The 12,344-nt window shown below is 55.8% G+C and overlaps 1 protein-coding gene across 3 annotated transcripts in view; it reads left to right on the top strand.

The window, feature by feature from the left end:
* The window catches only part of Casz1 (castor zinc finger 1), a 146,791-nt gene that overhangs the window by 83,382 nt on the left and 51,065 nt on the right, over positions 1-12,344 (top strand). For 2 of the 3 annotated variants that reach the window (XM_021636201.2, XM_060379069.1), the window contains exons 1-2: positions 10,801-10,974; positions 11,355-11,393. In XM_021636201.2, the coding sequence (XP_021491876.1) occupies positions 10,926-10,974; positions 11,355-11,393 (88 nt within the window). In that variant the 5' untranslated portion in view covers positions 10,801-10,925. Of the gene's footprint in view, positions 1-533; positions 584-10,800; positions 10,975-11,354; positions 11,394-12,344 lie in introns of those variants that run through there. The other variant, XM_021636204.2, reaches the window with a different exon arrangement.

The following is a 12,344-nucleotide window of genomic DNA, read 5'->3' as shown; positions in this document are numbered from 1 at the left end:
TGTGCACACATACACATATTTATACAAACATACTCACGCACACACACACACATACTTCTCACCTTTGCCCCCACTGGGCAGTGCAGTGTGCAAAGCAGTCTGACTATCTTTTTCTTTTTTTGGTTTTTCAAGACAGGGTTTCTCTGTGCAGCCTTGTCTGTCCTGGAACTTGATCTGTGGACCAGGCTGGCCCTGAACTCATAGAGATCCTCCTGCCTCTGCCTCCCCAGGGCTGGGATTAAAGGCGTGTGCCACCACTGCACAGCTAAGCAGCCTGACTTTCTTTGGGTAGCAGCATCCTAGGAGCCATGTGTTCCATGTAACAGCTGCTACTGCTTCCTGGATTTTCCAAAGCAGAGCCCACTGAGCATGTCTGAATAACTGACCCGTCTGGCTAACCCTGGGGGTCAGCCCTTCAGCCCATAGCTGACAGAGAACCCTTGGGCACAGAGGGGTCAAGACAGCGTGCTTGAGGGGGGAAGAAGTTGTTGGCTTCCTCTTGGAAAGACTAACAGGCTCTTCCTTCTCCCCAGGATGAAGTGACGCCCCAGTTGTGTCTGAGGAACCTCTAGGACCCGCTGAGGTAAGGCCCGAGCTCCTCCCCCATTCTGTGTGTTGTGTATGTGACTGCTGCTGTGAGATCTGTCACCCTGGGCTGAGTTTAGCTCCTCTAAGCATCCAAGACTGATGGGATGGGGTGTTGGAGACAGGGAATGCGAGCCACATGGCTACTGGAACCTGTCAGAAACAATGGTGGCTCAGCAAGAGCTGTTTGGCTTTTATGCCTGGGATGGATGGCGTGCAGATTGAGAGCAAGGAATGAGCTCCAGGCAGCAGGGGTAGTCAGACACCAGTGCCATGCTTGGGCTGTCTATAGGACTGGTGTCCCGCTCTAGCCCCACTGTCTGTAGCTGCCTCTGGCTCTCCACGGAAGTTCTGCTTCTAGCTATGCCTGGAGAGCAGAATGAGTATAACGTCGGCAACTCCCAGCTCTGCCTCCCCTCTCTGAGGCTGAGTCACCTCAGTGGAGAACAGGCTGCCCTATACTCTGCCTTATCCTAAGCCCCGGGGGCTCCCTGGAAGCCAGGGACTCAGGACTGCCCTGGTCTTCACAGGCTGTCACAGTCCCCTGGTGGCTGGAGGAACTGCGGGGCCACCGGGCCTTGGCCCCGGGCAGTGCAGTGTCAGAGGTGACCGGTGGAACGCCAGTGTTATGTAAATAACGGGGCCTGCCCGGCGGGCGAGCAGGCTGGCTGCAGCCATCCATCATCCCGGCTCGGCGGGGCGGGGGACAGACACAGCACCGTGCGCTTGGCTCCAAACCTGTTTGTTTTCCCTTTGTGTCTCGCATTTCGGGGGGCCGGGCTGCGACCCGCTCCAGTTTTGTCCCGCTGGCCTCCTCCCCATAGGGAGCACCGCGGCATCCCTTTCGGACTTCAAAGGCTCCCCCCAGCATTGTCTGCGCCTGCGGGCAGTGGCCCTGAAAACGTGATCAGAGGCGGCCGGGTGTAGGGCAGGCCCGGCCCGCGCCCTGCGCTCTAGCTGGGGCCGGTGGATTCCTCCCTTTGCCGCCAGCACCACCCTGGTTACAGCGCAGCTCCGGGGCGCTCGCTGTTCTTTCTCTCCTGGCGCCCCTTCTGGCTCCCTCTGGTCGCTCCTTCCTGCTCCCTAGCCTCGCTCCTGTCTCTGCACATTGAGACTCTAGAAATAACCAGAGCTGCGTGCAGCCTTCCACTCTCTCCTCGCCTCCTTAAGAATCCCGAGCCCTTCAAAGGGTTTCCTGGGATGCTGTTAGGCGTAAATAAGCTTCCCATGCCAGATCTGATTCTCTGTGCTCACCAGCCCCCCTCCCTGCACAGGACATAGGAGAGCCTTACTTCCTCGTAGACAGTTTGTCCCCAGGAATCACCTAAATCCTCAGAGGGACGATGCTTCCATTTGCTGGCCAAACCCGGGCAAACTATAGTTCCTAGGTCACATTTGGCCCACAGCCTGTGTTTTGTAAATAAAGTTTTATTGGAAAGTGGTGCCCATTCATTTTCATATTTTCTGTGGCTGCTTTCACTCTACCATGGCAGAGCTGAGTGACTACAGCAGAAACTGTTTGGCCTATGAAGCGTAAGATTATTTCCTACCTGGCCCTTTTACAGAGAAGTTTGCTGGCCCAGATTCTGGTCCCTGATTTCTGCCCCCTCTCTGATGAACTATGCATTGTGAGAGATTTGCCGTTGTAACCTGCCTAAGTGTGTACATCCTTGGGCGTCAAGTGACTCTTCGGTGTTGTGTGGTCACCATAGTGAGGCTGGGATTGCATAGGAACCCTGTGCTGGGGTTGGTTTCAGGCTGCTTGAAGTCCTGCTCTGTTGGAGTCTCTGCCCCTCCTCTGCTGCCCGCTCTGTTCAGTCCTTCTCACCCTGAAGTCCCACTTCTCTTCACACCAGCCTCAAGCCCCTCAGAGCCCCTGCATCCAGCGTCCCTCCCATATGTAGCCTTTGCCTCGCATTTTAAGTTCAGATCTGCAGTTGTTAGCATGCCCTCCCCCACCCCTGGCCCAGGTGAGCCTGTGTTCCATGCCGGACTGTTGGGGTAAGGCAATGTGTAGGCTGAAAGCAGCCATCCCAGAATCCAACAGGAAGGGCAAAGGGCTTCCTCTCGGCCAGTTTCCCTCGTGAGTACAAGATGCAGCCTCCAGCCCTGGGACGGTACTGTGGAGCTTTCCTTGACCCCATCTGAGTCTGAGCCCTTGGAGACAGCAAAGTTTTTGAGTCCAGGGGACCTTTGGAGAAAGAATGTCCCCTGAAGAGGGCACTGGGAAGTCCTAGGCCCCTCACATTTGTTGCTGGACCCAGGAGTGTGGCCCAAACTCTTACACCATTAGCTTCTATAAAGTAGGTGTCCTACCAACCAGGCTCTGCTTCACGGCCTGAGCTGGCTGGAGCTGCTGGGAGGAAGCAGGCCAAGGGAAGAGTCTGGGTTCATGCTTAAGCCTGTGAAGGTGCAAGCCAGGCTGTTGCATTCTGCTGAGAAGGCCCTGGGGGTCAGTTAAGTGGGTGCTTCCCTTGTCCAGGGTCAGTGATCAAAGCTGTCCTGCTGTGACACCATGGCTGTGGAGTAAACCTGGATGCCAGGCTTCAAGTCAGAGGGGGGAAGGTTGGAGGTCTGGGACGGGAGCTGTACAGCCCAGTTTTCGGGGTGTCTCTTTTGTTGCCTCTGCTGCGGTCCCTCCCTGGTCTCTGCATCTCTCCTCCCCTCCAGGCCTTCTCTGTACTCCCCATAAGTTTCTTCCTTTTTGCTTCCCACCACTCATGCTGCCCCCCCCCTTCAACTCATGGCTTGCTCTCCCTCTCTCTCTCTCTCCTTTTCATCTACTCGGAAGGCTTTACTTTACTTCCTTGTCACCCTAATTGATTGCATTAACCTTTCAGCGTATTGGATTTCCCCGGCATCGTGCAGAGAGCCCCGTGCAATATGCTTATAATCTGAGCCATAATGGACAGTTTGCAGTCAACAAGCCCTTCTCCCATTGGCCCCGTTGACATCTCTCTCTCTCTCTCTTGCCCAGGCCACCATGGCCATGTCTCCAGCTGGCAAGGGTGAAGTTATAGAATGGGACTTAGGAGGAAGTGAACACAGGATTGGATCTGCTAATGCATGTCCCTGCCTCTCCTGTCCCCCCCGGCTAACTTTGCTCTCCTTTTCCAACCTCCAGTTTGCAGTCTCTGTGAGTCCTCTTGGCTTGGCTTTCTGCTTCTGAGGCCTGCCTGATGTGTGGCTGCACTTTGGGTTTTGTCAGTGAGAGAATCACCCGTTGTACCCAGACTCCTGGTTACGCCTTTATCTCCCACATCGGTCTGGGGCTTGTGTAATTTGGGGTGGCAGGGTATGTCTTGAGGTCATAGTTTCCCACCTGTCTTTGTCAAGGAAAGAGAAATGACCTAGGTACCCGGGCAGTAAGCCTGGAAAAGCCCCCAGGATGGACTCTGTGACCTGATAGGAAAGGTGGAGTCATTGCGGAGGAAGAGGATGAGTTTGTAAGATGGACTCCATCAAATTGGTTTCCTGAGGGACACCTGCTAATCTAGCAGCAGGTAGAGGAGACAGCCCCTTGCCAGCTGCCTGATCTTTGGAACCCATCCCCAGACTGAGTCCCCATCCCCTGTGTGTTCCAGCCAGGCCCTGGGCTCAGCAGCCTCACTCACGTCACTCAGGACAGGATGGCTGTCAGGTTGAATACATTAGTGTCAGCTGGAGGAGCAGGACGGGGGGCTCCTATTAGGCCCCGTGGTGCTTCCCTCTCTCCCAGACCTTCTCTCTCCAGCCCTTTGCCCAGCATCTTCTCCTGCTGACCATCCCCACCTCCTGCCATCACTCTATCACTCTAAAGGGCAAGCTTTGGCAAGAGAGGGCTGGACCTCAGTCCTCTCCATCCTCTCCCAAGGATTTTGGGGGTGGGCAGAGGGCACAGCGGGGAGAAACCAAGCAGCGAATTAAAGTTTGTGATTGTCAGTGTCAGGAGAAGCTAAATAACCCTGTAACTAGTATGAAGGTGAATTCACGGTCTGCTGCACATGGAGAATATGAGTGTCTGCAAGACAGCGAGTGGAGCTCGGGAGTCTGCCCGCCACGGTGGGCAGCCTTCTCTCCAGGGACCCAAAGGAGGCGGGAGGAGGCCGTGGACTTCCCACCCCCTGGCAGGGAGCAGCTGCCCAGGATCCCCCACCAGGCATGGGGGAGGGGGAGCCCTCAGTGGCTTGACAACATGCTGAGTGGCCCAGCAACTCAGATGCATTTATAAGCACCAACAGTATACACTCACAGACACCAGCCCAAGCCCCATATTAACAGTGGATACTTACCAGTCACTGATGCCATGTCAGGCGGAATGTTTTCTTCCGGCCTCTGTCCCAAACAGATGAGGACCCTGTCACTCCTCTCCCCATTCTCCCCACACTATTTTGTAACCTCTGTATTGAAATATAATCCACATGCCATCAGATCTACCCATTTTTTAAAAATGTACAATCTAGTGGTTTTATAGTGTATTCACAAGGATGTACAGTGCAACCATCACCACTGCTGGCTGTAGAACTCGCTCGTCTCCCAGGAAGAAACACCTATACTCCCTGGCAGTCTCTCTCCTCCCCTTCCTCAGCCACAGACCTAACCAGCTGCTAATAGTTCTCTTTAGATAGGAGGAAATGTAGCCCCAGAGGAGGACTGGCGACCTGGTGAGGATTACACAGCTTGCTAGCATTTGAACCCAGGCAGAAGAATCCCAAAGCCAGCATTCTGTGTCCTGGTGTCTGCCCCAACCCTGTGCCCTCCCCTGTGTTTCTGCTAGTCTGGGCTCAGGCATGTACATGCACCATCTGAACATGTAGGCCCAGGCAGCAACACGAAACTCTCCTCTCCCCAGGTATGCTCATGACTCCATGCAGAAAAGCCTCACACACACCCCCTCCCACAACAGCCTGAAATCCCTCCTCCCCTCGCTCTTTTCCCTGGCTTGTCTTTCCCAGCCCTACTCCTGGAAGGGAGGCTTGGCACAGAAACAGGACGGCAACAGGGCAGCTAGCGTGGCCAGTGAGACCCAGGTGGCTTTGGTGGTGGCTCCTGAGAGATCCCAGCGCCTCCTGGTAATTGTGACTGAAGTAAAGTGCCAACATAGCATTGTAGAGCAGGGCGCTGCCAAGAGGGACTGCCAGCAGGGCTGTGGCTACAAGACACCTCTCCGGTGGGCGCCTGCTTCATCTCCCAGGCTTCCTCCCATCTTTCTCCTGCTGCTCTTCTGCTGTTTCTCACCATTTTCTTCCCACCTGCCTCTCTTCTCTCACACCCCGCTTTCCCACCTCAAAACGTAAACAACAACAACAAAAACTGCCTTTGTAGCCCCGTCCTCTCGGCATTTGCAAAAATTGGAAATTTCTGTGAAACTGTCACTGTTTCTGGTAAGTGACAAAAGAAGGACCAGAGACAAAGAGAAAAGTAGACGCGTAGAGAGAATGAGTCTGTTGGATTGGGCTTGGTTTTTTTTTTTTTTTTTTTTTTTTTCCTCCTTCTTTCTCCCTCTAAAGCGGAGGATCCGGCCGGGCCAGTTTGGATATTTATTAAGAAAAAGCCAAAGATAATTAACTTTTTTGTTTTTGTTTTGTTTGCGGGAGCCTCCCCTGCTGGCACTCCAGGCTGCCTGGCAGATCAGACCTGCTCCCTGTTCCTGGGTGCCAGCCTGCTGGCAGGGCCCCGCTGACTCCCCTAAGCCGGCCGGGGCCACCAGCTGCCTACCCAGCCACCTAGCTTGGGTTTCAGGCAGGGCAGACCTGATGCTGCCACCAATGCCACCTCCCCAGGCTCTCCTGAGGCACAGAGCACCCCGCAGAGGCCGGTAAGTGTGGAAGAGGTGGTTACTGCCAGCCATCATGGCCAGTGTGTCTCTTAAAAGGGCTGGGGGTAAGAAGGAGTCTCTCCTTGAGGCAAGGGAGTCCCTTCTGGCCAGCCTAAGGCTGCTGACTTCTCCGGGGAGGGAAAACAGAGCAGAGTGAGCAAGGAGTACAGGGAGAGGCTAGATTTGGGCCAAACTGATCTCCCTCTTGCCCCAGGAAGCTGGTACCCCGCCAGGACCTGTAGCGTCTGGAAATGCCTGTTAAGAAGTCTCTGGGACACAGGACCATCTTGTGCTCTGTCATTCTGTTCCCATCTCTGACCCAGCCTTAGCCATCAGGGGGCCCGCTGTAGTAGTTCTGGGAGCACACTTAAGCGGAGCTGTGTGCCCCCAGCCCCACCAGCTGTGGCCCAGATCACTGCTGAGGAGGTAGCATTGAGGACCTGAGGCCTCACTGTGAGAGACAGAGCTGAAGAGATCTCAGGAGCCAAGGCTGCCAGATCAGCGAAGATGGCTACCGTCCTAGCTGGGCTTAGGGGTGTGGTTAGCTCCTCTGTTAGTGGATCTGTCTGGGCCCCTCCCCTGCAATGGTGCTCCCCTCTGCTCCCCTGGCCGCATTCCTGCAAGCAAAGAGGCAACAGTGACCATGAGATCCCTCCAGGTAAGGAAACTGCTCTGGAGTTGGACAGAGGAGAACATTTTTGAAGGATTTTGCTGGCCTTTTTTTTTTCTCTGAAATATAAGGATGTGCAATTTTTTTGGTTTCAATTTAGCATTGGAGAATTTTATAATTTAGTAATTAAAATCTCTGATAGGCTTTAGAAATTGCGGCTAATTGAATTTAATGGGAAGATGATTTTCAATTTTATTTGATTACCGGGACCCCTGGCATCGGTATTTATGGGAAAAAAATGGGAAATGTGCTGTGTGGGCTAAGATGGCATAATTGAATTAGGGATAATCGGATTTCTCCGTCATGAATTTCACTATAATTTTCCTATAATTTTCCATTAGATATCTAGTTTACAAATATTCACAAAGAAATGAAGCTCTTTCGGAATGGAGATTGCTGGCTAACAGGATTATGGGCCGAGCGTGCGGCTGTGCCAGCCCCTACCCGGCCCTAATGTGATCCCTGTGTCTGCCTTACACTTAGCGTGGCCTCAGGAGCTTGCTCTGCCACCCACCGCACCGCTCCATCCTAGCCTTTGTTTCCTCTTCCTCTGTGCTCGTCCCCTGGCCCAACACCCACCTGTCCAGGGTCCACACTCTCTGCCACCTGATGGCTGAGCCCAATCCCAACTGAGGCCCAGGCCTCACGGAAATGGCTCCGTCCTTCTGTATCCCCTCTTGCTTCCTGTCCACACTCTGTTGGCTCCCAGTTTTTCCTGACACTCCCCCTCCATCCCTGTGGAGCACTCTCAAACACACGGGCGCCCTCGCAGGTGCGAACACGCTTGCTCACATGCACACACAGTCCTCTGGCTAAGGCTTCTGTGCCCTGGCCCAGTCGCCTCAGAGGGAACCAGTTTATTGGGATCCTGGGGTGGGGTGCAGGAACAAAAGGAGCTTTGTTCAAGTTTATGTGAAAGTTACAAATTCAAAATGAGAGCAGATAAAGCAGGAGATACCTGATGTGTAAACAGGTCGGTGAGTGAGAAGGCCCCAGGCTGGGGAGGGAGGGGGAACAAGTGGGCACGCTGGGGGTGCAAGAGGATGCCAGTGGGAATGGCAACCTGATTGGGGTGAGTGGGGACTGGTATGGGCCACTTGGCTGGATGAGGTGGCTAAAGAGGCTTCTATTCTGCTTGGGGTGTCCTGGAAAGACCTGGAGTCTCTGAGCCCCAGGCCCTGGAGACCAATGGACAGCATGGAATGTTCTCACGATTACTAGTCTCAGGGTCTCGGGGGCGTCACCACATCAGAGAATCAGAAAGGCATAGATGAGCCACAGCCCTAAAAGATGCTGGCTCTCCAGGCTTCCCCCATTGGTGTGGGCGCAGAACCGAGAGCAGAAGAGATCGGCCCACAGCCCCGATGCTTCAGCCTTCGGCTCCATCCTGAATCCTAACATGCCGAGTTGGCCTCGGTTTCTTACTTTTCTTCTCCTCGGCTACACATGCCTACTTACTCTTGAGTTTAACCTACTCCACCACTGGCGCCCGATTGTGACCCACTACCTCGGAATAGAGGGTGCCTTCCGGGCAGCTCTTCCCCACTGTGGCACGTGTGGCAACCCCTCTTGCTTGCCCTGACCTGTGACCTCCTCCTAGCTCTCTCGGCCCTGCCCTGTCAGCCTTTGCCCTCCAGAGGCTCCAAAGGTATTGTTCTTACCTAGGTGACTGGAAAGGAGAGGTGGTTTCCTGCTCACGCAGGCCTTCCTGGGGGTCAGCCCTGATTATCATCAGCTGAAAACCAGGACATTCAGAACAGACCAGAGGCTCTGTCGGTCTCCTATGCAGGGAGCTCCCTGTCTGTGCAGACACCCTCGCCGCCCCTCCATGCCTGGCGCCAGGCTTCCTTCTTCACCTGGTTGCCCACACCAGGCTGGGGTGTGGGGCTAATTGCCTGTTGTTACAAGCCAAGGCTACAAGGGGGTAGAATCCTTGTTGGGTTTTTGGGGGGTGGGGTAGGGAAAGGCTTGGGCAGCACCCACAGAGCTTTCTCAGGGCAGTCCTGGACACAGAGATCCCACAGGGAAGGTGGGCTCCTCGTTCTCTGTGCCTGGCGTCCCTGGGCCCAGCTGTTGGGGAGTGTGGGGTTTGGTTTAAGGAACCCTGTTTCCTTACTCAGGGGTTTAGGGCCAGGTAAAGTTAGGTCTTTGCACATAGGGATAGTGATGGTTCTGAAGTATGAAGGGTGTGTGACAACTTTGTCTGGGGTTGCCAAGAAGGCCGTAGGGAGGGTGGCAGACCAAGAGAGAGATGCTGTATTCTTTGCGGAGCCATTTAGAACGAAAGAGCAATCAGAAGAAAAGAAGGAAAATACGGAGAAAGTAGGAGAAAGAGTAGATTGTTAACTCCCGTGATGTCTTTGCCTCAAGGCCTCCTTGGGCCCCTCCCTTTGCAAAATAGAAATATTGCAAAAATAGGCCAGCGCCATTTTGCTGAATGCTGCCCAGACAAGGGAGAGCCTAAGCCCATTCTCCTCCCCTCAGCAAAAGGCTGTGTGGCCCGTCCTTCAACACAGGACAGTAGAGAGAGGTAGACTGGCCACCGAGGGACAGGAAGCTGGGCACGGTGGGAACAGGCCTCAGTAGGTCCTGCTCCCTGCAGGATGCTTTCCTTGAGCGCCTCCAAGCCAGATGGTAATGGACCATTAGGATCTTACAGGAGGAGGGCATGGCCGAGAGACAGGGAGAAAGGGAAAGTCAAGAAAGAAAATTGCTTGGTCCAGCCCTAAGAGACATCAGAGTGGGCAGGGTGTGGTTCCGAGGGAACAGGTGTCAGGACGCTGGCCAACTTGGTTGAGGGGTGTTCAGGGATGGAAAGGAAGCCCAAGTGATGACGTGGATCAACAGAGGAGATTGTCTAGAGACTGTGAGGGAAGTAGGAAGGGGAAAGGAAGGAGAAAGGCCTGGGGACTGGAGCGTGCGTGGCCTGACGTGGAAAGACTCCCGGGCCATCTTGAGGGCAAAACGCAAAGCGAAGCGGTGTCAACTTCAGACTGCGCGTCTGCGGGAGCGCGGCGGCCGGCGCGCGGGAGTGCGCACGGGGGAGGGGAGCGCGAGTTTCTCCGGCACACCCAGCCAGGCCGCCCGCGACTCCTTTCTTCTCCCAACTCCAACAGCCACAACAAAACGAGGGAAGTAGGGTGAGCGAGGGAAACAAAACCCCTTCCGTGCCCGCCCCACCCGCAGCCCAAGGGCACCTCGGAAGCGAACGGCAGGAGCGCGCGCGCGCGCGCCACAAAAGCCCCGCACCTGCGCTCGCTCCCGCGCGGAAAAGTTTACGCGGGCGCGCGCAGGGCGGCCGGCGGCCCGAGCGGCCGGGGAGAGCGAGCGGGCGCGCCCGCGGCGAGCGTGGGCGCGCGGGCACGAGTGCCAGCTCCTCGCTTCGCTCGGGCGCACGACTTCCCCACACAGCCGCGCAGGGCGCGCAGACACTCCGGCCTCCCCGTCCCTCGCACGCGGCCCCACGAGCGCCGGCCCCGCCTCCCTCCCCTCCGAGCTCCGGAGACCCACCGCCCGCCCTCAGTCCGCCCCAGCCCGTGCGCGAGAGCCGCGGGCGCGCGCGCGGGGCGGCGCGCGTGCGGGAAGCGCGCCCGCGCGCCCATTCACCTTAGCGCCAGGGCGAGGCGTGCGCGCGCGCGGGCGAGCCTGATCTTTCACCTGCCGGAGCCGCGCGCGCTCCCGCAGAGGGGCGGGGCCACGGCCACCCTGCCAATCACCTCGGCGCCTGGCAGCGCCCGGCCGCTCCCGCCCGCCCAGCTCCCTCCTGCCAAACTGTTACCCTGAGTGTTACCGTCAGGAGCAATGACATCAGGATTTTAAAACAACTTGTTATTCGGGGAGTAATCAGTTGCAATTAGGCATTAATTAAGTATTATGAAAGTTGATTATTTAAGTGAATTCGGCTTTCGACTCTCCGACTATGGTGAGTACCGGGAGCGGGCGGGGGAGGGCCGGGCCGGGCCGGAGCGGCGACCCCTGAGCGCTCGGGACGGGGCGTGGGGGCGGGGGGCCCTCGGCCCGGCGGGCCCGATCCCCAGCCGAGCGGCGGCCGCGGCAGTTTCTGTTGTAGTTGAAGGAACTCGGAGCTGCCGGGAGCGTGCGGGCCGGAGCGTGAGAGCGAGCGTGAGGCGCGGAGCAAACTTTCCCCGCCGCCGCCCTCCCGACCCGACTCGGCCCGGCGCGCGTCCCCCCCGCCCGGGATGCGCTCGGCCGGGCGGGGAGGGACCGCGGGCGGGCGGGAACAGGGGGCCCGCGAGACACTAAACATTCTTTTCTCTCTTCTTTTCATGACGCTTCTCGAAGAGTTTGGGACCAAGGAGCGGAGAATGGATCTTGGAACAGGTACGCGCGGTGGGAACCCACGGGGAGGCTCTTTCACTTTTCTTTCGGTTCTTTGACGGAAGTTAGTATTTTCAGCCCAGTGAGCTCGCAGCTGAGTCGAGGGTACCGGACAGGCGCCAAGGGTCTGTGCCCATGGTCCCTGCTAGCCCTGCTTTCTGGATGGTGATATTGTTATTTGTTACTTGCTTAGTGACTGTGACTAATTTGATGGTTGTCATTATGAAAGAACCGAGGGGACAGGGAGCTGGGGGGCACCCAGAGAGAGAGAAGAGTTAGGGGTTTTTTGTGGGGGATTTTGTTCTCCGTGTTTTTTTTTTTTTTTTTTTTTTCTCTTGTGTTTTTTAGACACATGCTTTTCCCTTTGCAAAGATCTCTGTGTGGCTCATGGGGTGTGTGTTTTTATTTTTTTAGTGGGGGGTGGTTTAGTTTTTGAAAGCAGCGTCCTGTTGGGAAAGGTGGTTAGTCTGGTTTCGGGGCGACTGTCTCAAGGTAAAGGAATTTAATTTATTTGGGACAAGGCTGTGTCGGATGATCAAGCTGCTTATTATGGCTAATGAGTGTTTTTCACCTGAGAATCTGTGGGCTGAGGTGGCTGTTATCAGTTCAAAGTAAGGGGCCCAGGACTCTCTCTCTCTCTCTCTCTCTCTCTCTCTCTCTCTCTCTCTCTCTCTCTCTCTCTCTGTCCCCCTTTTAGCTCCCACTCTGGGAGGTGATACCTGGGTCTGGGAAGCTTGGTGTGGGACTAGGGTCAGGCTCCGGCTGGTGCCCCGGTGGCCTGGGCAGAGTTTACGCTGTAAGTTATTGTGTCTTTCTAGTTTTGATTGAATTGTACTTGGTAGTTCTCTTCTCATGGAGCCTCCTACCTGAGCCCAGCGAGGCTTGCTTAGTTCTTTGGTCTTCCACCAGCCTCCTCTATCAACACCAGGGGCCACTGACCACTGCTGTTTCGTT

This window comes from Meriones unguiculatus, chromosome 3 (genome assembly GCF_030254825.1).
Source record: "Meriones unguiculatus strain TT.TT164.6M chromosome 3, Bangor_MerUng_6.1, whole genome shotgun sequence".
Lineage (NCBI taxonomy): Eukaryota > Metazoa > Chordata > Mammalia > Rodentia > Muridae > Meriones > Meriones unguiculatus.
Note: the sequence above shows the minus strand (reverse complement) of the source record. Positions and strands in the feature narration are given on the sequence as shown.